General features: G+C 38.5%; 2 protein-coding genes across 5 annotated transcripts; both read right to left on the reverse strand.

The window, feature by feature from the left end:
* Positions 1-179: 179 nt before the first annotated feature.
* On the reverse strand, positions 180-10,655 carry LOC121781273. Of its 4 annotated transcripts, none has more exons than XM_042179014.1 (21): positions 10,391-10,655; positions 8,832-8,895; positions 8,547-8,669; positions 8,154-8,356; positions 7,982-8,048; positions 7,723-7,821; positions 7,374-7,576; positions 7,070-7,237; positions 6,672-6,953; positions 6,436-6,527; positions 6,064-6,148; positions 5,599-5,796; positions 4,691-4,750; positions 4,040-4,119; positions 3,115-3,425; positions 2,953-3,044; positions 2,744-2,873; positions 1,404-2,584; positions 1,034-1,323; positions 675-848; positions 180-593 (listed from the first exon to the last, which is right to left on the reverse strand). In XM_042179014.1, the coding sequence occupies exons 1-21, from the start codon at positions 10,607-10,609 to the stop codon at positions 467-469; spliced, it is 4,248 nt and encodes a 1,415-aa protein (XP_042034948.1). In that variant the 5' UTR covers positions 10,610-10,655; the 3' UTR covers positions 180-466. The 4 variants fall into 4 exon arrangements, with proteins under 4 accessions (XP_042034948.1, XP_042034947.1, XP_042034946.1 ...); XM_042179013.1 differs by having other exon boundaries at positions 675-845; positions 7,699-7,821; XM_042179012.1 differs by having other exon boundaries at positions 7,699-7,821.
* A 1,235-nt stretch (positions 10,656-11,890) lies between these two features.
* Positions 11,891-20,170, reverse strand: LOC121782504. Its single transcript, XM_042180370.1, has 9 exons — positions 20,038-20,170; positions 17,941-19,943; positions 17,398-17,533; positions 17,169-17,251; positions 14,676-14,914; positions 13,769-13,855; positions 13,247-13,346; positions 12,697-12,907; positions 11,891-12,593 (listed from the first exon to the last, which is right to left on the reverse strand). Exons 2-9 carry the CDS (start codon positions 19,927-19,929, stop codon positions 12,133-12,135), a joined length of 3,306 nt encoding a protein of 1,101 aa, XP_042036304.1. The 5' UTR covers positions 19,930-19,943; positions 20,038-20,170; the 3' UTR covers positions 11,891-12,132.
* Positions 20,171-24,532: the final 4,362 nt, after the last annotated feature.

Raw genomic sequence — 24,532 nt, forward strand, 5'->3', positions numbered from 1 at the left:
CCAATTTTATAATTTTGGTCAACAAATATATGAATTTTTATTTCTTCATTAGAAATTTGGCGTATTCCAAATTTTATGGTCATAACTCGATTCTTCAAAAAAGTTTGAGAGATCAACTTAAAATTAATATCCAACATATCTATTAAGCATAAGAATGAACACGAAAATTTGTAAGCATGTTATATAAATATGACCTTTTATTGCTACTTCCCGTCGTATTTAATTGAACAACAAGAGCCAGATCACTATACCTTTTAAAAGGCTACAACTGGGCCTAAAATTCTAACTCAAAAATAAACAAAAAAACAACTACAATTAGCAATATCCTGTTGTTAAGAAAATCAATGAACCTCCCTTGACAGGACATGGCTTCATCCTTCAAGAAAGTAATATTTATTCTGTCAAGAGAGAACCCATAGAAATCAGCATGCTTGAACTATGCAAATAAATGTTGCCTGAGATTTTATTATCTGAGACTTCCATCACCAGCAGGACGATGACCTTCTGCGTAGCTGGTATGCCGATCCAGCAACTGTATTTCCTCCGATGACATTGCTAACGAACCAGACAAATAGTTCTGAGGGACACGACCTCTGTGCAAAACAAAGATAATGTTACTAGCATAGCAATAAATTTCTAGCATTGCAGGAGGTAGCTTGACAGAGAGCTCATACCTTCTTCCCTTTCTCTTATTTTCGACGGAGTTGGACAAACGAGAGGTTTCATATCTTGAAATCTGGCCTAATGTTGAGATGTATTCATGAAATGCACTACCCTTAGCAGCTAGGTATGACCTTGAAGGGACTGCAGTCTGAAGTATATCGTCGAGGGCTAAGTCTGATCCACTGCTTCTCAAAACAAGATGAGTTTGGAATTAGTTGCATCGGGGGATATAGGTAGCACTAGCAAAAAGGGATCGAGGTATCTTATGCTAACAAATAGCCCGGTTAATTACTTTTATTCCGCCTTCTAAAGAGGAAAAACAACAGTGTAAGTGAATGAGATTGGACATCAAGTGAGTTTAATCTCATACCTTTTTAGAATATAGGAGCATTCCGTCGTTTCTGTACTAGATCTATCGACCTTTCTCCTGTTCTGGCTAGCCAGTTTGCCTAATGCAACTGAGTTTTCTGAGGACGACAACATCTCTGAGGCCAAATCCAAATTGTTTTGGCATCCCGTTATTGACCGTAACGAAGCAATTTCTTTAGCGTAGTAGCACATTCCATGCTGAGCTAGAATTGATGACATCTCCAATTGATTATCTTCATAATTATAGGAATGTGTTTTTTCACCAGGAATCATCAATGGCAGCAGAGAATCCTGTGGCAGACAAACCTATATTCAATATGCACATCTGAATGGTAAAGAAAAAGGTGCATCAAAATGGACAGTGTACTTACACAGAATAAATTGTGGCAGTCTTTAAGTAATAAATCAGCCTCTGAGATCAAATTACTCATTCCATGTGAAAATTTCAAAATTTGACAAGCAGATCTCTCTTCTGCAGTGACGTACTTTTTGAAATCCCCAGACTGATTATGCAGGCTTTTCCATGTTTCTTTCATGATATCAATTTTCTGATCAGCTACTGCACAGTCTAGGGATTTCATTGTCCTCACGATATCCACTCGACTACATTCATCCAAAAGTTGAAACTCTCTAGGAACATCCGGCTCAGATTTTGAAAGAGAAACCCCAACCTCTTCTTGACAGCCAGAAGCTGTAACAGCAACAAAATCGCTTCCTACCAATTCAAGGTCACTCGGGAATATATGCAAAGATTTAGCCAGCTGAGAATCAGAAGCAGTTTTGAGGTCGGGCATTGAATCTTGGTTTTGGAATGCCCAATTTGATCCTGCTTCTTTGGAAAAATTACAATAAGTTACAGTTGTGGAAAATAACTCTGTTTCATGGATAATCTCCGTCTCATGGACAAAATTCGATTCTGGCACAATTGACATGTCATGTAATCTGCTTGCAGCCTCCACAAGGGAATTATCAACAATTTGTGGAAGTCGAGAACAACTTCCTTCCAAATTGTCGACTTTGAATTGAGATACTGGCTCAGCTGGGGTGTGATGTATTTCAGTGGATAGACAATGAAAAGTGTTTTTCATCTCATGCAATTCACCAGTTGAAGCGAGAGGAATGCTTCCACATGCAAAATCATCTTCAGAATCTGAGGAAAGAACTGTATTAACCCTTCTCCGGCTATTTTTCTGAGTCGATGCAACTGGAGAACAACAGATATCCAAAAGCTCTGGGTCAACCTCACATGGTGTACATTCTGCGTCATTAAGTGACTGAAAGCTTAACATCTTTTCCTTCTTCACCTCAATAGGGTCTTGTTCATTTTCTTGCATACGTATATCTTCAGAGCTATAATAGTTTACCTCACCAACCTTAATTTCACCCATGACACATTCGGTTTCCTTTATCAAAGCCAAAGACTTGACTATCTCTACTTCCACCAGCTCCGAGAGCAGTGAAGGACAAGCCCAAAGTATTATTTTTGGTAAAATGTGGTGTCCAGCATCAAGGTCAAATGGAACTGGCCAATATGTCGTTGGCTGTTCATTCCCTGGATAACGAAATAGAAATATTCAAATGGGAAAAAAAAGATAAAAACAAGTTTAAATGAGGCCGTTTGACAATCCAAGTTCACTCTGCATGTGGTTACTTGATTCCTTTGTTTTTTTAGACTAATATGGCAAAGAAGAAACAAGTTGATGAAGCTTGCCTGTCCTAAGAGTTTGACCCTGACACCAGAACTGGAGTAGCAGTATAGTTCTGCGGATGTCTCCTCGACAATGATCGACAAATCTTTGAAGCAAATAAGGATGAATTTCAGCTTTTTCTGCAGCACAAATCTAAAATGGCAGCAGAATGCTGTGTTAATGAGAGATAACCAAAACAGGATTTTACAATAAAATCACTGGCAATTCATACCATATTGGCAAGTCCAAGTAGCTCCTCGGCTGATGGGAGGGAAAAATTTAACTCCAACTTGTCCAAACTTTTCGGGAGGGCAGGTTTGCCACCTAATAATTGATAAACAGATGTTAGTCAGCTTGAGGCGAGAAAGGGAAAATTACTAATACAAGGTCTTACTATTGCTTGTCAATATCATAGGCCTTTTGGCAGTCACTGCAAGTTGCTGTATAGTAGATATAAAGCCATGATCTTCAGAAATCGCAGCATCCACATCTTCAAAAAGAATCAAGGTTTTAACCTCATTCTGACAATTAGTAGGTCTCTTGTTGACTGACTTCTTAGGTGATGAATATACATCCCCCGACTCCTCATCTGGTAAGTGTATCAGTTCAATTACTTCATCATTGGAGCATTGCATATCAGTGTCAACGGCCTTGAAGAACTTTGATAAGGATTTATTTTCTGTACTTGTTCCATTTTCTACTGTGCTGAAACAAAACAAGCATCCTACTCATATTAATCAAAGTCATAAAAACAAATGAACTTCCAGAAAGCCTATAACATCCATTTCAACGAGTCAAATCAGAAATATATAAATTCATGTCCTTGATTATGCTCAAGCAATAATGATGTACAAACCACAGTTTCTATTTTGGGCATGCAACTTTTAAATATGCATTTGGAAGGCCTTGATTAGGCAACTTAGGTGGTGATGGAAGTCTAAGGACAAAGAAGACACGGAAGAAATCTGTTTAGATTTTCTTAACTTGTGTATCCTTTCATGTAAGTCAGTACAGCCTGTACTGTGTAAATGACATAGGTGGGTACAAGTACAACTAAGGAAACCTTGGACCATATTATACTCAATCTATGATTAATCAGTTTCTTGACATTGTTTTAACCCGGTGATGAAGGGATCGTCTGCTCGTCTTGAAGCACATAGAAACTGAAAGAATATTAGCTACTCAATTGGATTCTAGTTTTTCACTTTTTCTTGTCACATCATGTTATGCTTACAATGTATGCATTCACTCAGTTGCAGAAAATGTGGTTTCTCAAAGGTTGGCACTATAAGAAATCTAAAATTGATTTTCAGACAAACCGTTGGAGCCAATGAGATTCAACAGCCTCCCCGAACTTTTGCTTCACTAGTGCTCCACTACGCCAGTCTGATGCATTGATCTAGGAAGAAAGGTAAACAAAACAGATATATCATGAACCAGCCAAGATCTTAACAAGCATCCAATTATCATTTGAAACTTTTAAGATTAACACATACTACATAAAATATGGTCAAGCATAAAAACATATACAGAATTTTATGACATATAGTCCTCTTGTTCTAGTGGTCAGTGGGAAAGCGCAGGTGCCTAATCACATTCAAGTAATACTTGATTGTCTAGTAAAACAATGAACACTACAGCATAATTTATAAATATTGGCAAGAGGCATGTGAACAATGAAATTACGGACATAATCTCTGAAACTATGTTACAAGCTTGCAGTTAAGTGTTTTTCATTCGTTGAGTTGAGTGTGCCCACACTAAAAAGTAAAAACTGGCGGAACAGAATTAATAAAGTTCAACTAATAAGCATGCCCCTTCAGTTAATTTCACCAAAAAACTACACATTTTCTACCAACAATTTTTCGAAAACCGGCACAAGTCAAACATTCTTTACTTTTGGGGGATGGAAGGTGTATTAATTTCACATAACATAAAACTTAGCTATTTTACTCTCCAATAAGCAGTACCTCAATAATCTGAAATCCTTGATCTCTGGCACAAGCATAGATGGAAGCAGATTTCCCACACTGCAAGACAAAGCAAGCAATGTAATTCAACAAGGGCACTTTATTTTTTTCTTTAAGACTTGTGGTGAACTAATGCATTAGTTATTCAATAACTGGAAGAAACTAAGACTGAAAGGATAACATTTATGTGACAGTATGATAGATGAAATTTAAAACTGACTTTGTATGACATCTCCATCAAGTTAATCACAGTTCGGGAAGGAAGACTATCTTAAGTTAGTCATCTGTTTAATAACCCTAGTGGCAGCACTGTACCAACTAAAAAGAGGGGAAATGAAAATAGAAATGAAGCATGAATTCTCCCAAAGTGAGGGTGCCAACCGACAATGAGAGGACAAAGTACAAGCTACTCAGGATTGGTTTGGAGACTAACTCAAAGCTCAGCTCAAAGTTGTAGTTTGAATTTAAGCTTTTCAAGTAGCTCTGGGGATAGAATTGAGCTCAGTAGTACCTGGCTCACAAGGAGCCCAAACCTCACAAAAGCTCAAGAATTTCGTCCTCAAAATATTTTAGGTTTATACATATAGTATGTCCTAACTCCTAACTACAAGAAACAACAAAGTAATAAGTATAATCCAAATTATTTACTAATGCTTTATACTACTCATATAATAAAGGATTGAATCAAGATTGAGTTCATCCCGCTTTCAATCAGATCAAGCTCAAGCACGTAACATTAAGCTTGATCAAGTTCAACTCAATCTCAAGCTTAGTTTTTCAGATTCAAGCTCAAAGCCTCAAACTTGTACACGCAACATATCAACTACGTTCAATAACAACCCTAACTCAAAGCAGATATATGAACTAAAATTTTGTAAACAGAAAAGCTAAAAATAAATACTGCATACCCCAACAGGTCCAGTAACTAAAAGAACATTCTTCAAGCTTTCTTCACCATCATCATCACTTTGCTGATAATCAAAATCATCATCTTTTGGAGTAGAATTTACTTCGTCAGTGCAACCCCTAATGATCAGAGAACCCCTTGTGTGCCAAAGATGAAGCCATTCGCTTAAAAAGTTCACTGATTCGGGGTTACCACAAATCTGGCAAGAAAACCATGTTTACGACTTTTTACTAGAAAAGATAAGTCCAAAAGATGGATTATGACATATAGATAAAGAGATAGACAACTTAAGCAGTATGCTTTTGCTTCAAATTGCATAGAACATTGATGTGAGATATTTGTAAGTTTCAGAAAGTCACATTATTTATGATGAATTTATCTTACCTATGTAATTAACTGTAAAAAAAAACATACAACAGATTAGGAATCAGACTGGAATTTTGTGAGATCATGTGTCAGATCTAACCTGCTTGGCATTCAGAGGCTGGTACTTGTCCGTCCACAGGCAATTCTCAGGCTGGTTGTGACTCGTATGATAATGAGACATGATCCTGGTTTGTAACAAAACAAGAGATAATTCACATTCATTTCTGCCATGTTAAAGCACTCTTAACTCCTACGGGTGTTCAGGTGTCCAATGCATGGGGCACAATGCAAACATTTGCTACAAGTTACAAATTCAGGACAATGAAATGTAAAATATAGAGATTAACAATGTGAAGTTTAGAAACTATTTTTCAAAATGAAATTAAAAATAAGGTTTTCTAACAAATTTTCCTCCTCAGATACTTTCTTTAATACATTCCATAAGATATAACAACAAATCAAAACATATTACCTTTCCTGGAGAAGTTTCTCCTCAAGCTGACTATCCAAGTTCCCACCTAAGTGAATCTTGTTGGAAAAACCATTACTTTCCCATTTATGATCCTGAAAATATTGTAATCATTCTCTTGACACGGCATACGAAAATATTTGGCAAAAGAGAAAGGGGTTCCTAGTACATCAAGTGTGCATCATGTAATGTAGATCACACTGCTAAACCACAAGTCAAATATAGCTACTAAATATTACCTGCAATACAGATTCAATACATCCAGCAGGCACATCCTCTGTACATTTTGGCATTATGTTTGAATCCTGATCTACATTAGAAACCTGTTCTTGTGGTACAGGACACCGATGAGGGTTTTGGTGTAATGATGTTGGGGCGAACAGTGGGACATTCATAGAGTTATCAAAATTTAAGGAAGCCGTGGATCCTTCATAAAGTGGTGTGCTTCCGCATTGCAGCTCACTGGTTGCATTTCTTTCAGAAAATATCCAATGTCCCCAATTGAAAGTTGAATGATAGTCCTGCGTGCAGATTTAAATTTTAAACAAGAAATCACCTCTTAAAACATTTGCATGTGTAGCAGAACTGCAGAAGAACATCCTCAGTACTGGTTGTAAAAGACAAATGGAGAACATACCTGAACATTCTCAAATACATGGATAGGTTTGAAAGCAACACCTTTTTCCTTTCTCTCAATAGAGGACCAATTGCTTTCTGGATCAGTCAACGATTGACTTGTTTTCCCCCCTTTCCTTGACAAAAAAAAGGGATGAATTTGTCGTCCAGAAAATATGCGTGTGTTTTCCTACAAACATGAGAATTTCTGAGACCACCTCTAATAATATAATAATGAAATGTAATAATTCTTCAAAATTTGGTTAAATATAAACATTCTATACCAAATTATACCAAATTAAACACAAAAACACACATTAATATACCTCTGCTGTCAATTTTGCCTCCAATCTTAGATCAGGAAGTGTTTGCAAAGGCTGTTTATCTGGTGGAAGATCAAATTGGATGTGATCAAATTGTAATTCTCTTTTGCCACTTTTCATCTTCTTGCTGGGCGTTGAACTCCTCCTTTCCTTCCTTGGGGTTGATTTAGCCCGCTGCTTCTGCTTTTGAGGAGTAGTCGTACCATCTAAGGATAATTTTATTGATGATAGCAAGTTAGTATAAGAGTATAGTCTTCTTCTTACTATGTAAAATATCTCATAGATAAAACCCGTTCAACTTTCTGAACTTGGCATGGAAACAGCATACTTGCAACAGAGCTCGGAACTAAACTGATATCACCCTTTTCTTCAGGGGAGTCTGCAGATACGAGCTGGTTTTGCTGCCTTTTCAGCTGACGCTGCTCAGAGACCTTCAGAAAGAAACTCGACTCTGCAAAAAACGAAAGAAGACTATGGAATGAGTAAATAATTGATCCTTAACTGTACCTTTCTATGACAAGACTCACTAGCTAAGCAAGGAGTAGCATTCTCTACTTCTAATCCTATGTAAGACAACGTATCATGAGAACTGCAGCTAGGTGTGGACTTACTGAGAACAACTGGGGGATCTCCAACATTAACTTGCTTTGTTGGAGCATCTTTGCCATTTTCTATCTCCTGAATAGTCAAATACACACATCTGGTGAAACATAAACATTCTTCTATACCAAATTAAACAGAAAAAGCACAGACATGTGGGAGAGGGCTATCAGGTTATTATACATCTGCTGTCAATTTTGCCTCCAATATTTCATCGGGGAGTTTTTGCAGAGGCTGTTCATCTGATGGAAGATCAAATTGGATGTGATCAAATTGTAATTCTCTTTTGCCCCTTTTCATCTTCTTGCTGGAAATTGAACTCCTCTTTTCCTTCCTCGGGGTTGATTTACATTGCTGCTTCTTCTTTTGAGGAGTAGTCCTACCATCTAAGGATAATTTTATCAATGATAGTAAGTTAGTAAATAGTATAGACATGATGTCAAATATCAAGGAGATAAGCCACCAGCAGCATCTCATTGAGATGGAAAATGGAAGAGAACAAGTGTGACACAACATAACAGCTATGTATGAATCAGAGCCCGTTCAACTTTCAGAAATCGCATGGTAATAACATACTTGCAACAAAGCTGGGGACTGAACAGATATCACCATTTTCTTCAGGGGATTCTGCGGATACCAGCTGGTTTTGCTGCCTTTTCAGCTGACGCTGCTCAGAGACCTTCACAAAAAAACTCGACTCTGCAAGAAAATGTAAGCATGCCTATGGAATAAGTACTCCATTGATCCTCAACTGTAACTTTCTATGAAATAGCTCACTGGCTAAGCAAGGAGTAGCATTCTCTACTCCTCATCCTATTTACGACATATTATCATGAGAATTGCGGCTGGGTATGGACTTACTAGGAATAACTGGGGAGTCACTGGCATTAACATGTTTTGTGGGAGTTTCTTTACCATTTATCTCCTGAAAAGTCAAGAATAAACAAAATAGTGCATTCATAAGATAGATAATCAATATAAAATTATAAATTAAGGTTTCTTTGAATTTATTGCAATTTAACTCAAAATGTTTAGTTTTATCAACTTCATCCACTTACTATTTACATTTATTCAAATCAATGTTGAATGAAGAATGTGATAGCTAACTAACGAAATTAGTCCACATGAACAGCTGAATTTGAAAATCAATTTATGAAATACTTTGGATTGAATTCAAAAAATGACAAATTTGCTGCTGCACTTTTTGGCAATTAAAATTGATTTTCTCTTGAATTTTCCGTTCCAGTTAACATTATGTGCTAACTTTGGAACTAATAAATAGATAAACATATAATTTACTCGAGCCTGAGTTATTTATCATCAGAATGGAGTAATATCACAAAATGCAGATCTGCCCATCAACTGCTAAGAGGACCAACACCCCTACTCCCCCTCGAAACTAAAACCAGCAGCTAGATCACCCAACCTAACTTACCATATCAACTGGTGCTGCCACTGCAGCATATAAGAATCCTAACTAATGAAGAGACCAATTTTTGTAACATACTACTCCCTCTGTCCCATGCTACTCGCACTTTAAGTGTAATAAGGGAACACTTAATTAACTCTAATATCTGAATTAAATACCCTAATTCTTATTTAAAATAGAAATAGTGTAAGTAGTTAGGGACAGGCCGAAAAAGCAAAATGTGAGTAGCATGGGACAGAGGTAGTACTATATATTATAGATTTTGAGATAATATCAAATGTCTGAATCCTTAGAATGCATACTTGTGACTTTTAGGTTAAAACTACAATGTCACCATAGAGTTACTGTTTAGCATTTTCCTAGTATAATTCATAACCACAATCATGCAATTATGCTCCAACTTATATCCTTGTCCAAACTCAGCATACTGCATTTTAAATTGGTCCCTTTGGAAGTTCCGTATTTGTCATACACAGATGCAGATCCTCCAAGTAGATGAACTTCCCAAAATGTTGGATTACAAACGTTGGAAAAAGGCGCACCAGAAACCATCTCTATCATAAGCAGATTCATTCGATAAATGATCTATCTAGATTAAGAGAAAACATTCAACCAAAACATTAATACGTCTAGACTGATTAGCAAAGTCATCCACAACTACTTTCTTTCATAGCACCTTACTTCAGACAAAAATAATGGCTGAGCTGAATGTTTATAAAGTATTAAACCCTATCAACTGACTTTGTCCAAGGAATTTTCCTATCAACTAAAACTCCAAGGAATTCCCCCAATCAAATTCGCAAAATATTCTTCTTCCCACACATATATCGTAATTTGAGCACCCAATTTCATATGCTACCTCCTATCAAAACATTCACACGCATGTATTGTTATAAAATACTAAACTCAAACAAAATCCCCCTTTTTCATCACCAGCAAATATCATAAATAGGACAATGCATGATGTGATCGATACAATCTACAAAGGTACCTTCTTCGCATTAGCTCGGGGCGTCTTTTTCAGCTTAGAATTGCCCTTCCTTTTAGTTCCCTTCCGCTTTTTGCTACTTCCACACCACTCCTCATCCACCTCTTCCACCACCGCATCTTCTCTGTCGGAGAGGCCGTTTTCACTGGCATTAATTGCAGTCTCGTTGTGAGGAAACAGCGTCGCTTGAACCAATCGTCGCTTCGCGCCATTCCCCTCCATAGCTGAATTAGGGCTCGAAATTTGGAGAATTGGAATTGACCAAGAGTTCTGCTGTAATGATTTTGTATTGTGGAACTGGGTATAAAAGGTAAATATCGGTTTTTATCGAGGCGGAAAAGTAAAAGCAAATATTAATTCCTGATATAAATGTTCCCGCGCGGAATTTGCCTTTTCTTTTCCCTCCGGTTTTATATTTCCCGCGCCTTATCGTGCAATGGGCCGGACGGGCTTTAGCCCAATAGTATATAACTCGAATTCAACATTATGGTACAACTACTAACTAATTTTATACTATTAACTTTTGACTTATATTATTAAAATTGAAATTAATATGACAAAATCATATATGATGTATTATGTAACACTAAACGATATTATTTTGGACAAAAAGACGTTATTTTATATTTAAAGTTAATTAAAATGACAATGATTTGTCTTGCACAACGTGATTTTGGTGTCACGACAATTTTAATTTTGACCATGATTGGAAAAAATTGAAAACTTATAATTTTATTTAAAATTTTTAAAATTTATGGGACTAACCGTGAAAATTTATGATTTAAATAACAATTATTCCGTTTTAAATTGATAAATTACCGAAAAAATCATAAAATTTAATTAAAATAAAAATTAATTTGAAGAACGGTAAGAAAGACAATAAAGTTTAATTTTATCCGCAACTATACAATATCAAATTTTTGTGTGATTATTTTGATATGACAGTCGGAAAATCATATATGGACGTCATCGTCAATGAGTTAGATGATGTCATTCGTTTCTAAAGAAAGACATTGTTGTTAATATCAACAATATATTACATGTATACACCAAATTCTAAATGACTTTTAACATTGTATGACAGATCATAATTTAACCAAATTTCGTTTTAACATTGTATGACAGATCATAATTTAACCAAATTTCATTAATATTCCAATAAAACTGATTAGAAAATCTTAGCTTAACAACTAAGTGCCCACTATTTCATTTATTTTGAGAGGAGGGGAACTGATTGCAAAGAAAAAGAAGAAGTGAAATGAGAAAGGGAAGCGGGAGAACTACTTCCTGCGAAGAAGACGAATAAGGAGGGTTCGCACACAAGTATTTTTTCCTTATTTGTCTCGTGTTGTGTCATTATCGCGCAACATTCTCATTATGCTGTGCAATTATCGCACAACATCACGGTCGCGTTGTGCAATTGTTGTGCAACAATGGTGCATGCACAATCTTGCCCGCGTCGTGTCGGTGCGGCCTTCACACTACACTTTTGTTAGCACGAGATTAAGCTACTTCCTCAAAAAGATGTACATTAAAAAATCAGGTGATTAATGTTCTATACAAAATTTAATTCTAGACATCTCGACTAAAATGTAGGGAAAATTAAACCCCTATTTACTTGGGTTTATATTAATAAAGGGATTTCCTAAAAAAGTAAGCTCCGGCTTCTCTACCCCTGCCTCAAAACACCAGAGTCACTACAATTTACAACAGTCCTCCCTATTTGACAAAAACCCATCACCTCCTCAGGCATTGGACTCGTCAGCCGGCTCCGGTGCTTCGACATTGCAGTCAATACCGGTATTGGCCTCGGAGGGAAGAGTCTCCTCCTGGGGCTCATCAGGGTTGCAGCGACAAACCCCATTATGAGAACGTTCGCAGTTAATAGCCTCATAAAAGGCGTCACCTTCCTTGCTCAACGATGGATCGGGCAAGGCAGCAGCTTCCCCGGCAGTCCGAGCCTTGTCTTCATCTGAAGCAGCAGCTTCGCTTCCAGTGTCGATGCACTGCTTCTCTTCAGCTGCAGGAGAGGTACCTGTGGCTTCCCCGACAGCCCGAGCTTTGTCTTCCTCTGAAGCAGCAGCTTCGCCTCCAGTGTCCTTGCACTGCTGCTCTTCAGCTGCAGTAGAGGTGGCTGTGGCTTCCCCGACAATCCGAGCTTTATCTTCATCTGAAGCAGCAGAGTCCTTACACTGCTTCTCTTCAGCTGCAGTAGAGGTAGCTGTGGCTTCAGCATGAAATTATGCTAAAACATGCACCAGATTTGCACACACATGCACGCACACATATAAGCAGAAAAGGATCAATACCTGCTGGCTTGTTTTCCGGTTTAACGGACTGTTGGCCTGATACAGGTTTCTGCAGCATGTCCACCCCTGGGAACACGATCATGCTCATATGCTGCATTTGTTGCCTCTCTGATTCTTCAAGGGGGACAAAACCAAATACTTTTGTCCATGTCTCGTTCAGTTCAGATATGGCTGGTATTACCAGCTTCTCGACACCGAGAGTGGACAGAATCTGATGAGATTGTACACAACGATACCAAAAAGCATAATCAGGAAAATTGATCATATCATACTAACAAGAAAAGCAGACTTCAAATTCGCGCAAAGATGGTGGCAAATTGCCTTTATTTTTTGGGAACGCTGATGGATACATTGATAGCAGTAGAATTTGAAGAGAAAGACCAACAATACATCAGATCCCAGAATTTGTACAATAAACTAATGCTGTTGAAATTTATGGATATTTACCCACTAAAAGGAGATAATGGGGGACTTTGGATATTTTAACTACAGCATATAATGCATTACACGAAAAAAAAATACTCAGATCTTCTAAAGAAAGAAAGCATACTTTATCAACTGCAGTTAAAAGCCTGCTGCACATCCCTTGACGCCGGTAATTGAACCGAGTTCCAACAAAAGGCATCTCCGCTAACTGTTTCCCATGGATCCTGTTTTTCAGAAATCACGTAAAGGAATTTGTCAGTAGACAGAAGTACTAGTTAGGGATCTAAAATAGGCACCAAAAGGAATACTAAGTGGACTGTGTACATAACATCAGATTGACGTATTGCAGGAATCCATGAAGGGTGATGACTGGCGAAAGACATTAAACAATACAAAAAATCTTTGCAAGAACAGCAGATGAAAGAAATTGGATGGTCACTGAAAAATGCAACTTCTTCAACTAAGATTCTCATGGGCTTTGTGGGATTAACATATATTTTCACAAGTTCCTTCATGAATTAGTCAGCCAATACTAGACTTACTAATTCACGAGGTACATCTAAAGCACTGTCTATCAGACAGACAGATAAGGTAAATAAAACATGTAGGTCCATACAGACCATAGTAGAAAATCAAAATCGCTGACCTTATCGACGCTGCCGAGACAATTTCATCACCCTTCTCTAGAACTATGGTACAAAATCCATCATAATTCAACCGTCTAATATTGGACCTACAAAAAACAGAACATAGATTGAAAAATGAAGTATGCAGTTTATCTGAAATCAAACTAAAATAGAACAGTGCCTGCTTTCAATGTTAACTGGCACAAGCAAAAGACTGCATATTAGCATATAATATACCAAAGAAAGTTAAACATATTAAAGTAGGAAAGAGGCAACAATTGTTCTCCAAGACTATGGGCTTCAATCTGTACTCTTGTAGGTAACACTTTCGTGCATAACTTAGTTACAACTCTGACTCTTCATTTAAACAATACTATATGACAAAGCACAGAAAATTTGATTAGCCCTCTCTTTGTATGCCTTTTTTCCTTTTTCTTCTACTTATTCAATAGTAAGCTCCTTAGTTTTAAATGGTTTAAGATAAAGATTATACTCTTCCACCCTTATAAGTGTGCTCATACTTTTTTCGACATGGGTTTAGTAAATGATAGATAAGTGTACAGATGAGAGGAATGAGGACCGCACGCTTGTTGTAGGGATATTGTATTTAATTGTAAATGTTAGGTAAATGTGTGGATCATGCTTGGCTTTTGTGTAAAAAAGTTGATATAGTAAGGGTAAAATATAAGGGGTTATGGTACGGTAGTTTACAAAAATGGAAAGTGCACGTTTTTACACATTAATAGGGACCAACTAGAATGTCAAAATGAGCACACTAATAAGGAATAGAGAGAGTAATGTATTTGTGAAACTAAAACAAGTTCATGAAGTGGACTACCATCAAAAGTACATCAAATTACCATATACCGAAACATATATCGACAAGTAAAGACCTAAGTGAGAAAAAGTGAGGTAGGAAAAGCTTACCCACAGTTGTAGACAACGTTATGAATCATATTGCTTCCACTTCGATCATCAATGATGGGTTCAAAACATTCATCCATAACAGAGAAAGCAACAGCCAACTTGGAATTGCTTTCTATCTTCAAGGAATTACCAAAAAGTGATGCATCATCATTAATAACACGATGCTGAAGAATGGTATAGGAAAATTCGTCTCCCATTTCATGTCTAACACCAAGAAGATCCTGTAACCGGTCCAATATCTGTAGATGAAAATGAGAGATATATCAGTGAAAAACTAATAAATCAGTCATAAAATAAAAATATTTCACAATTTCAGACTTTCAGAGGGCCAATTTTAATTGGGAAATTTGGAGCTGTAGCAATTCAAGCAGCAAAATGAATACCTGATGTGAGGTGTAAGTGTCATGAGTGAGTTCTACATGTGAAACCCACTTAAAGTTTAGAAATTACTTAGAAAACCAAAAGGCTTATGCACTGTAAAGCATATAAAATGCTTGATAGTGCATAAATGGTATCAACCTAGAGATAGGATCAATAAAAGGGCCGGCTAAGTCACGATGAAAAGAAATCTTATTTTTCAAAAAGTCCAATATAAGTCACTAGGTGCACATGCCAGAAAGGAATGCATAATGCCAGAAAGGAATAAACAATGTATGTTTAAACAATAAATGTTTTCATGATAGAGATCATTCCCTGCAGATTTTCTTTAGTTATCTTAGTTGTTAGCATTATTTAGATTGAACTACGTAAAAGGAATTTATTATTTGGAGGTTTCACATATGCGCTCTCTACAAAAATCTTGACATTTAAAGCATCTATTCTATACGGTATAGTCACATTTGACGTACTTTTTCACTTTTTGGCTTATTTTTTTAACAAAAATGGCATGCACGTCTAGGCTATTTATCAAAGTCAGCCCTTTCAGTTAATGCAGAATACACCTCATATGCAATATTTCTGGTTTGTGCATTTAGCAAACACTTTCCCTATATCATTCATCCTCCGCCTTTCACTCCATAATTAAATATCAGTTCCTGATTTATTCAAATCCTAAATTACTTTATTTATATAAAAGAACGAAGGGATACCAAATGGCCTACTGCCATCAATTCCTAGAATTTCTTTGATAGGGGGCGATTACAATCGTGATTACATGATTCATAAGCAATAAATTATTACATAAGTTATTTAATTAATAGTTTCATCACTAATATGTACATAAAAGGAAATATATAAATATATTCCAATAAGGGTAATTACGCCACTTCATGTGTTATATAATACACAATCTTAGATATTATTTTCTTTACCAAAAAACAATGAACCTTATGCGTGTATCCTGACACAAAGCCCAAGTTTCTTATCTTGCTTTACCTATCTTGACATATCCTTTCCAGGAACCAAACGGGCCCTAAATGGTTTGGCCAAGGAGTATTTTATCTCTAATTTGTCTATTTTTAGAGGTTTTGGCATCGATTCTCCATCCTAACATAAAATCTCATATTGTGCCTCATTTTATTCTAGCCACGTCTTTCTGGTAATTTGTTACCATTTGTTTCTTAACCGAATGGATGGAAAACAAATGATTAAGAATTCCTAATGCGTAGCATTATATTCCTCTCCTGAAGAATTCGAAAAGGCTAGCTATTCTAAGAAGAAAGGCACGAATGACAGCTCGCAGGGACACTGCACATGTTGCAAGCATTAAATAGTGAGTTGATAGTACATGTCCATGGGCTTTGATTGTTTAAGCCAAAAATGTTTGGAAGTGTTATCATTTTGGCAGCACAACTGCTAAAAGCAACTTTAGAAGTCAATTAGTGATTTAATGGAATGTTAACAGCATGTTATAATGATAGAATAGCGCTATCTTGGGAGAGATATTCACCGGACAGTCTTGCACAGGACAGAACGCAATGAGGACATCATGTCTCCAATGGAGAAAACTGTAGTGTATCTTTTCTTTGGAAAAAAAATATAAGTTTAAAAAGATAATTTAATACACTTCTCTAATAAATTTTGGTTGCCATTTTGGTAGAACCGTATACCAATTCCAAGAACGTTCTAGCATAGCCCAATAAAATTTCGTACTGTTAATAGTCTTCAACCCCCACCCTCCATGGCTCCACAGCCTAGAGATGTTACTGGACAAATATTTATGCCTTAAAGCTAAAGGTTATTTAAATCAGCGGGTCTTGGTTTAGGGATGGTGTATACTCTATCGTATCATGTCATGTCATGTCATGTCATGTCATGTCACTCATGTCACTATTTGGACACAAAACAGAAAGTAAAAAAATAACCGAAAAACTTAGTATCATTTGGCGTGTTACAGATACTAATTAAGAAAATTATCACCGACAAATGCATTACATATAGGTATGTCTGCAATATCATAAGTAAAATAAATATTCCCGGAACCAATATCACAAGTAATGTAAATATTTTCTGAAAGCCAAAAGTAATTAAATTGTGAAAGCAAGCATTAAATACCATTAAGCATTGTTTCCCACAAAAGGAATTATTTTCATCATGCAAGTCATCAGCCATCGTCTCTTTGGTGCAATGCAAGTGAACTGCAAAAAGTTAGAAATCGTGAATAATCAGTTCAGAAGTAATTACATAAGCTTTTCTTTTAGGAAAACCATTACATAAGCTGTGAACAAGGATATAGACAAGTTCAGAAACCATTTGGTAACATGGAGGCACATATTAAGCTTACATTTTTCCTCGCACAAACAACATGCCAACAATTCAGAAGATAAATTGTGTTCATCATCACTGGTTGAGGTACTTTCATATGCAGAGCCACAATACTTGCATGAACAGTAGACACAGTACCAATCTCCAGAAGGAATCTGCAGAAATTGAACTTATGAGTGCTAGACCACTTCAATTCAGGAAAAATCATAATATCCAAATCCAGGAATGGGCCAGATTAAAGAGTAAACTCATTTAATGTCAGAGTAAATAAAATTACAATAAATATCACAGCCAATTTCATCAGTTCAACACAGATGAATGATACAATACCTAACAACGTTAAAGGAACTTTACATTGCTTAAATTTGTGGTGTTTATGATCATAAGGATAGTAACAAACTTCAGAATTTTGAGAACGGCAATTGTTAAAGCATGTAAAAAATCAAATTTCGGCTGTCACTTGTCAATGCAGATATTGTGAATCGCATTTAATAGTTAAGGGCCAAGAACAAAGACAGACAGGGAAAGCAAAATGTGAGAAGAGGGTTCCATGCATTCTTACTTCAATACGCAAACAGCTGTTATGGAAAGTCGATGGACAACCATCGCAGCATATCAAGTCACCACCATCACCACACACAACACATGTGTCATCATTCGGATCATCCCCTTCCACATCCACACAAACAAATTCAATCTTATCAGTTTCCACATGTTTTCCCCAGGAATCTAGTAAGCACTGAAGGAGAGAATTCCCTGAATCCAGATATATATTCCGAAATGGTTTTCCAGGTGTCTTTTCTGCATGAGACTCAAAGCCCCGTATTGTATGAGTTACATTACAGCAATCACAACAGATTCCTTCCTTCGTAATCTTTCCCTCAATTAGCATTCTTTTACTCCTCCCTCTCTTATACTCCACCTTCGCGCCAAGGGGTACGGTTCCCAAATCAATCATCCACGCAAGCAAAGTGCGTTTTCCATCATATAACTCATAATCATCAGAATCAGACCCATTCCTAGGCTTACGGGCCAACAAAGTCCTTCTTGATTTAATCTTCCCACCAGCTGATTTACTTTTAGATGATGACTCCTTCTTAGTTGCTCTTCTGATAGTCCTTACGGTGGCATTCTTCTTATGTTTACCTTTCTTCTTGCCTGGCTCAGTCATTCTGAATAGCATCCTAAAGGTCTCCTCTGGGATAGGAGTAAATGCCAAAACATCAATATTATCTGCAGTTCCATTATCAATCTTCTCCTTAAGCTTTTTGTAAGCCAATGTCACCGACCAGTGACCTCTCCCATCCCGATCAACATAGACTGCATCCTGGTAGTCTTTGGAAAGTCTCTGCCTGTATTCAACAGACCATCCTGCCTTCTTAAGCATAGCAACTATTTCATCCCTAATTAATTGCTTCTGATACCTTAACCCCTTTTCCTTATCTTCAGCACCTTCTTTTATCTCTTTTTTCTTTTTCTGCTGCAAAACACCATTCCTCAAACCACTCTTACCAACCTTTAACCTCTTCGACAGAACCTTATCTCCTGATTCTTTACGGTCTATACCTCTCTTGACAACTTTTTTCTTGATTTTCAACCCTACATCCCCATTCTCTACCTTTGGTAACATTTCCCCCTTTATCTTAATACTTGGCCTTCCTCGACCTCTGCCACCCCCATTACCACTATCATCAACCTTGTTCCGAAGCAAATATTTCTTATCCAATGGCGAAGCCTGACTTTCACTTTGTACTTTCCGAGGCCTTCCCCGACCTCTACTACTCCCATTAATCTCGCCATCAACCATCTTCGGCTGCAAATGTTTCTTATCCAATGACGAAGCAAGACTTTCACTTTCTACTTTCCTCGGCCTTCCTCGACCTCTAGCACCCCCATTACTTCCATCATCAACCTTCTTCGTTTGGAATGTTGTCATATCCAATGAGGAAGCTGCCACAGGTTCAGTTTCTACTTTCCTCGGCCTTCCTCGACCTCTACCACCCCCATTACTTCTCCCGCCAACCTTCTCCGGTTGAGATGTTACCATTTCCGATGAGGGAGCCGCCACAACTTCCCTTTCTACTTTCCGAGGCCTCCCACGCTTCCTAGCACTCTCCTCAGGACTACCTGAAGGAAAAACAGCTATTGGACCTCTCTCTTTCAGAGGCCTCCCCAGCCTCTCCTGCTGACTCGGCGACGAAACCTCACCCTTACCTTCCGTCTTAGGAGGTCTCCCCCGCCTACCCTTCTTCTTCTCAACAATCTCCTTACTCATACCCAAAAACTCAATACCCTGGTCTTCCTCCTCGTCCTTGTCATCCAGCTTCACTATTCCCATACTAATCACTTGTTTCTCACCATCACTCATAGCAACTGTTCGCGACCTCAAAACCCTACTGCTTTTAGGTATACCATCAGCCCCTCCATTCCCCTTATGATTTAAATTAGTCTTCTCCCCCCTTTTCCTTTTCCTCTCCACCGGCGGCTCTTTGTTCAGATCAATCAACTCAACCTCAACTTCTCCGCTCCCTTCCCCCACCTCAATCGACATCCTTCCACTGTTTCCTGCATCAAAAAAATAAAAAATAAAAAACACTCCAATCATCCCTCATTTGGACCAAAAAGGTACGAGCAAAACACCGAAAATCACAAATCTTACCGGTAGAGCAGCGGAAGTGAGCGCAGAGAAATGCAGCCGAGTCGATACGTACAGATTGATTGTATCTATATGCTGTGTAGCTTCTGTAAAGAGAGAGAGAGAGAGGGTTTAGTATTCTTTTTAAAGAGTATTGGGGGATTTATAAAGACAGCAAATTACATTTATTGCAGCTTTCCATTTAAATTTATAGGTTTGTGGGGGGTGCAATTGTAATTTCGCCACCTGCGACATCTGGGAATTTTTCCCTCCGTTATTGTTATTTTACACATTAAAAATATTTTTGAATTTCAGAAGCATCAGTTGACTTGTTTGGAATCAGAAAATTCATTTTAATTCCAAAAAAATCACGTTGGAGTAGTATTTAATTTTTATTCCAAGAGTTATAATATAGTGAATAGAATCAATGGAAAATAGACCATGAATAAAAGCATTGACATTGTAGGGGTGAGTAGTATAAGGATTTCTGGTTGAATTTTTGTCCAACCCAATCTAATCTGGAGATTCCAAAATTTATGAAAATTTGCCCAAAATTCAAACCCGAAATTTAAACTATCCGATTTAAAAAATCCAAAAATATAATATCAAAAATTTGTAAATCCAATACTAAAATTCGAATATCTAATGTATCAAATAATCTGGAGGAGATCTTCAATAAAATATTCATCAAATGAGGAGTAGTGTCAATATTTGCTCATAGATTAATTAAATTGAAGGATAGTATATCAATAACTAAATCAATTATAGATTTACATGGTATAGTCGAGAATGCAAATAACCAAATAGACCAACTATAGTAAACAATTATATGTACTACCTAGTTGATTAGTGGCTAATATTCAGTTCATCAGTTGCACGATAATTATTGACAATAAACATCCAGCATGGATAAAATCTACCATAATTATAAGGCTAATTAATACAAAGCTCATAAATGTTGGGAAGCATGAACACTCAAATATGAAATATTAGAATAGATGATGTCAATATACAAATTGATAAGCTACTTGTACATATTTATTTATACATTACTTTCGTAATCACCCAACAAATTCTGAATTTGTTAATTGATGATTTAGCGAATTTTTGATGGGAATAAATGCAAGTAATAAATGAAGATCGCAACACTGAAAATTACGTGGTTCGATTTACTGAGGTAAATCTACGTCCACGGGAAGAATAGAGGGCAAATTTGTATTGCTTGATCTAGCTTACAGATTACAATACTGACTTGCTATATGAGATTCAGGATCTAGAGAACTTAACCCTGGTCTATCTGATCTAAGTTCTATTTATACATTCGAACTAAGATCGTGGTTTGCAGCCCTGGTACTGGGGGGTTGATAACTGCTTAATACCACTAAATAGATCGTGGGTGTAATGGAGGTCGTGGAGATCCTGCATGGGTCCACTATCTCCTTGTTCGGTCGAATACTGAGACCGAACTGCTGAACTTTGCCGATCAGCTTTTGCCGATCTGAGAGTTGAGCTCGATTGGTCGGCTTTTACCGAGCTATAGGCTGTGACCGAACTCTTTGGTTGCCGAACTGCTGAACTTTGCCGATCAGCTTTTGCCGATCTGAGAGTTGAGCTCGATTGGTCGGCTTTTACCGAGCTATAGGTTGTGACCGAACTCTTTGGTTGTGCCGAACTGATACTCTTTCTTGGGTTTTGGGCTGATGGGCCGTCACTGCTATTGGGCTCGCAATTATTGTTTAGTTGTTTAGTTCGTATCCCATCACCACCCCCCCCGAAAAGCGAAGTGAATCACTTCGGCATTTTGGATAAGTGTAAGGGGGAGGCTGACGTCAGGGGACGTGCTCTGCACGTGTCTGCATTAAATGTGACAGCAAATCCGGCCAGAGAATCCAGAAAAAGTGGGATTTGAAACGGTGCGACGAATTTGAAACGCCTCTGCGAATCTGATAAATATTTCCTTTCTTCATCATTGGAAAACTTTTGCGATTATTTCTTCTGCATTCTCTCTCTTTTTCGTAAAATTTTCTTCCGCTTCTTCAAGAATTTCTTCAGAGACTTTCGACCATCAAAGAGTAAGAATCATGTCTTCTTCTTCTGAAACTGTTTCTGAATCAGGTAGTGGTAGGAAGGGGGGTAAGGGATCTTCTGGCCGGAAAAAGTCCGGGGAGAAGACGGTAGAATATTTTCACAGCATTTTGAGTAAGGATACTGTGATATCCTTACACAGAAAATATTTTCTTCCTGGGGGGTTAGTGGTGATTCCCGACGACACTCATAGGGCTAACTCGCCGCCGGAGGGTTATGCCACCGTTTACGAAGCCTGCTTAGAATGCGGGCTTCGTTTCCCTCTTCCCCCCGCCTTTGTAGAGCTTCTTGATTTTTTCCAACTTCCTTTAGGTCAGGTGACTCCAAATTCTTGGAGGCACTTATCGGCCTTTGTTGCCGAGCTGCGTAGACTAGAAAAGGATCTGTCTCTGAGGGCAATCCTTAATTTCTTTCAGTTTAAGAGAAAGGGATCCTGGTTTTACTTGATCCCTTTACAGCCCTTTAGAGCCTTCTGTAAAACCAAATGGCCGATGTGGAAAAATCGCTTCTTTTTTTACGATAGGACAGCGGCTCCGGACTTTTCCTGGAGAGGGCCGAAGTCCGTAATTCCTCATCCTCGGGTAGAACCGTTGGACGAGCTCGAGGGCGGGCTCAATAAGATTCCCATGATTAGGAAACAGTATTTGGAATCTGAGCTCGTCAAGGGTGACTTCGTGTTCGACTCCTCGTCTTCGGACGAAGAGACTGAGGGTGAGGATTTCTTTTTTAAGCTTTACTGCTTTAGCGGCGAAAACTAACTTTGTTTTCTTGCTTTTTGGCAGTGAACATGCTAAGCAGGCTTGGTCGCAAATCCTCTGAATCAAAGGAGCCGGAGAAACAGAAAACCACCAGCTCGGCGTCTGATGCCGAGAAGAATCCGAAGAGGCAGAAGACCTCTTCGAGTCAGTCTTCGGATCCAAAAAAGCCGGGATCGACCTCGGCAAGGGGGAAGGCGAAGACTCAGAAACCCCCAAAAGCGCCAGAGAGAGACATTGTCCAGGGGGGTGTTGGATCAGGAGTGGTTACGGCCACTTCGGAACATATCTCTGAGCCCTTTTTATGGCCAAAGGACTTTGTAGAGGTGAATTTTCTTCTTGATTTTCTGGCTTTGCTTCTTTCCTATATTTTTTTTTGTGGCCCCTCTGTTGACTTTTTCCTTTTTCCATTTTCAGAGGAACAATATGCTCTGCAAACTCGTCACAGTTGAACTCTCTAAAGCGTCCAGCGATTATGATGAGATGCAGAGGAATTTGAATGCTGCTCGTCACCAGGCCGAACAGGCTCGGGCAGACTTTGAGAGGGCAAGGGCCGCTATGATCTCGGCTCAGGATGAAGCCCAGCGCGCCAAAGACCAGCTCATCATCCAGAGAGAGCGGTCGAAACAGAGGGAGGCGGCTGCCGTGGTTGCTCAGGGGGAGGCTCTCCGTGTTTACACGGAGAAACTCTTTTTGAGCAATCAATTTTCGGCCCTTATCGGTGATCTGCTGAAATTGATGACCGATAATGTTGAGCAGGAACCCGAAGTCGTCTTGCCGCTGTATGGCCGAGAGATTGCAGCGCGTCTCCAGAGTCTGCCGCTCCTTGAGGAGCTTGCGTCTTCATCGGTCCTGCTTTCTGCTGAACGAGTCCGTAATTGCTGTGCTGACCGTGACGAGAACATGGAGGCCATCTTTGCCTCCTTGGGGCCTGTTTCACCCGCTTCAATTTTCAAAGAAGAGGGTGAGCAGGAAAATGAGGCCGGCAAGGAGACCGAGCAGAAGGATCAGCAGACCGGCGACGGGCACGCCGAGCAAGAGGTGCAGCAGATCGGCGATGGGGGCGCCGAGCAGGAGGGAGGGAGGAGGGAGGCCGAGGCTGAGACCGAGGTCGACAAGGAGAAAGAAGCTGAAACCCACAGGGAAGCCGGAGACGAAACTGGCGGAGTATGATTTCGTCTCCCTTCTCTTAGTTTAGTTTCTTTCTTTCTATTTGTAAAATGGCCTTGAAGCCCTCCTTGTGTAAAATTTTTCTTGTGAATGAAAAAAAATCTTCTTTCTACACTCGTGTCTTCCTTATAGCTTTTCTTAATCTCTTTTACTCCTATTGTGGTTTACTGCCTGCTCGGTAAACTGAAATGCCGAACTGACATAGCTGCTTCGTATTCTTAACTCTAAGGAGCTGGAGGTACTTCACTGGAAGCGGCTATACTCTTTGGCTTTAAATGAAGCTGAGAAAAATGCTATAGATGACCAGATGAAGTATGATGAACTCTTGGCTCGTTTAGTGGAGCTGGAGTCCAACAATAAGGACTTAGAGTGCATGAAGAAAGATCTGGAGGCCGAGCTGAATACTGTCATCGCTGAGAGGACTGCATATGAAGATTTCATCTGCGGGCGCGGGGGAATGACTATATCTGAAGTTCAGAATCAAGTTGATGAACTGTGGGAGGAGCTTC

Source organism: Salvia splendens, chromosome 20 (genome assembly GCF_004379255.2).
Source record: "Salvia splendens isolate huo1 chromosome 20, SspV2, whole genome shotgun sequence".
In the NCBI taxonomy this organism is placed as follows: Eukaryota; Viridiplantae; Streptophyta; class Magnoliopsida; order Lamiales; family Lamiaceae; genus Salvia; species Salvia splendens.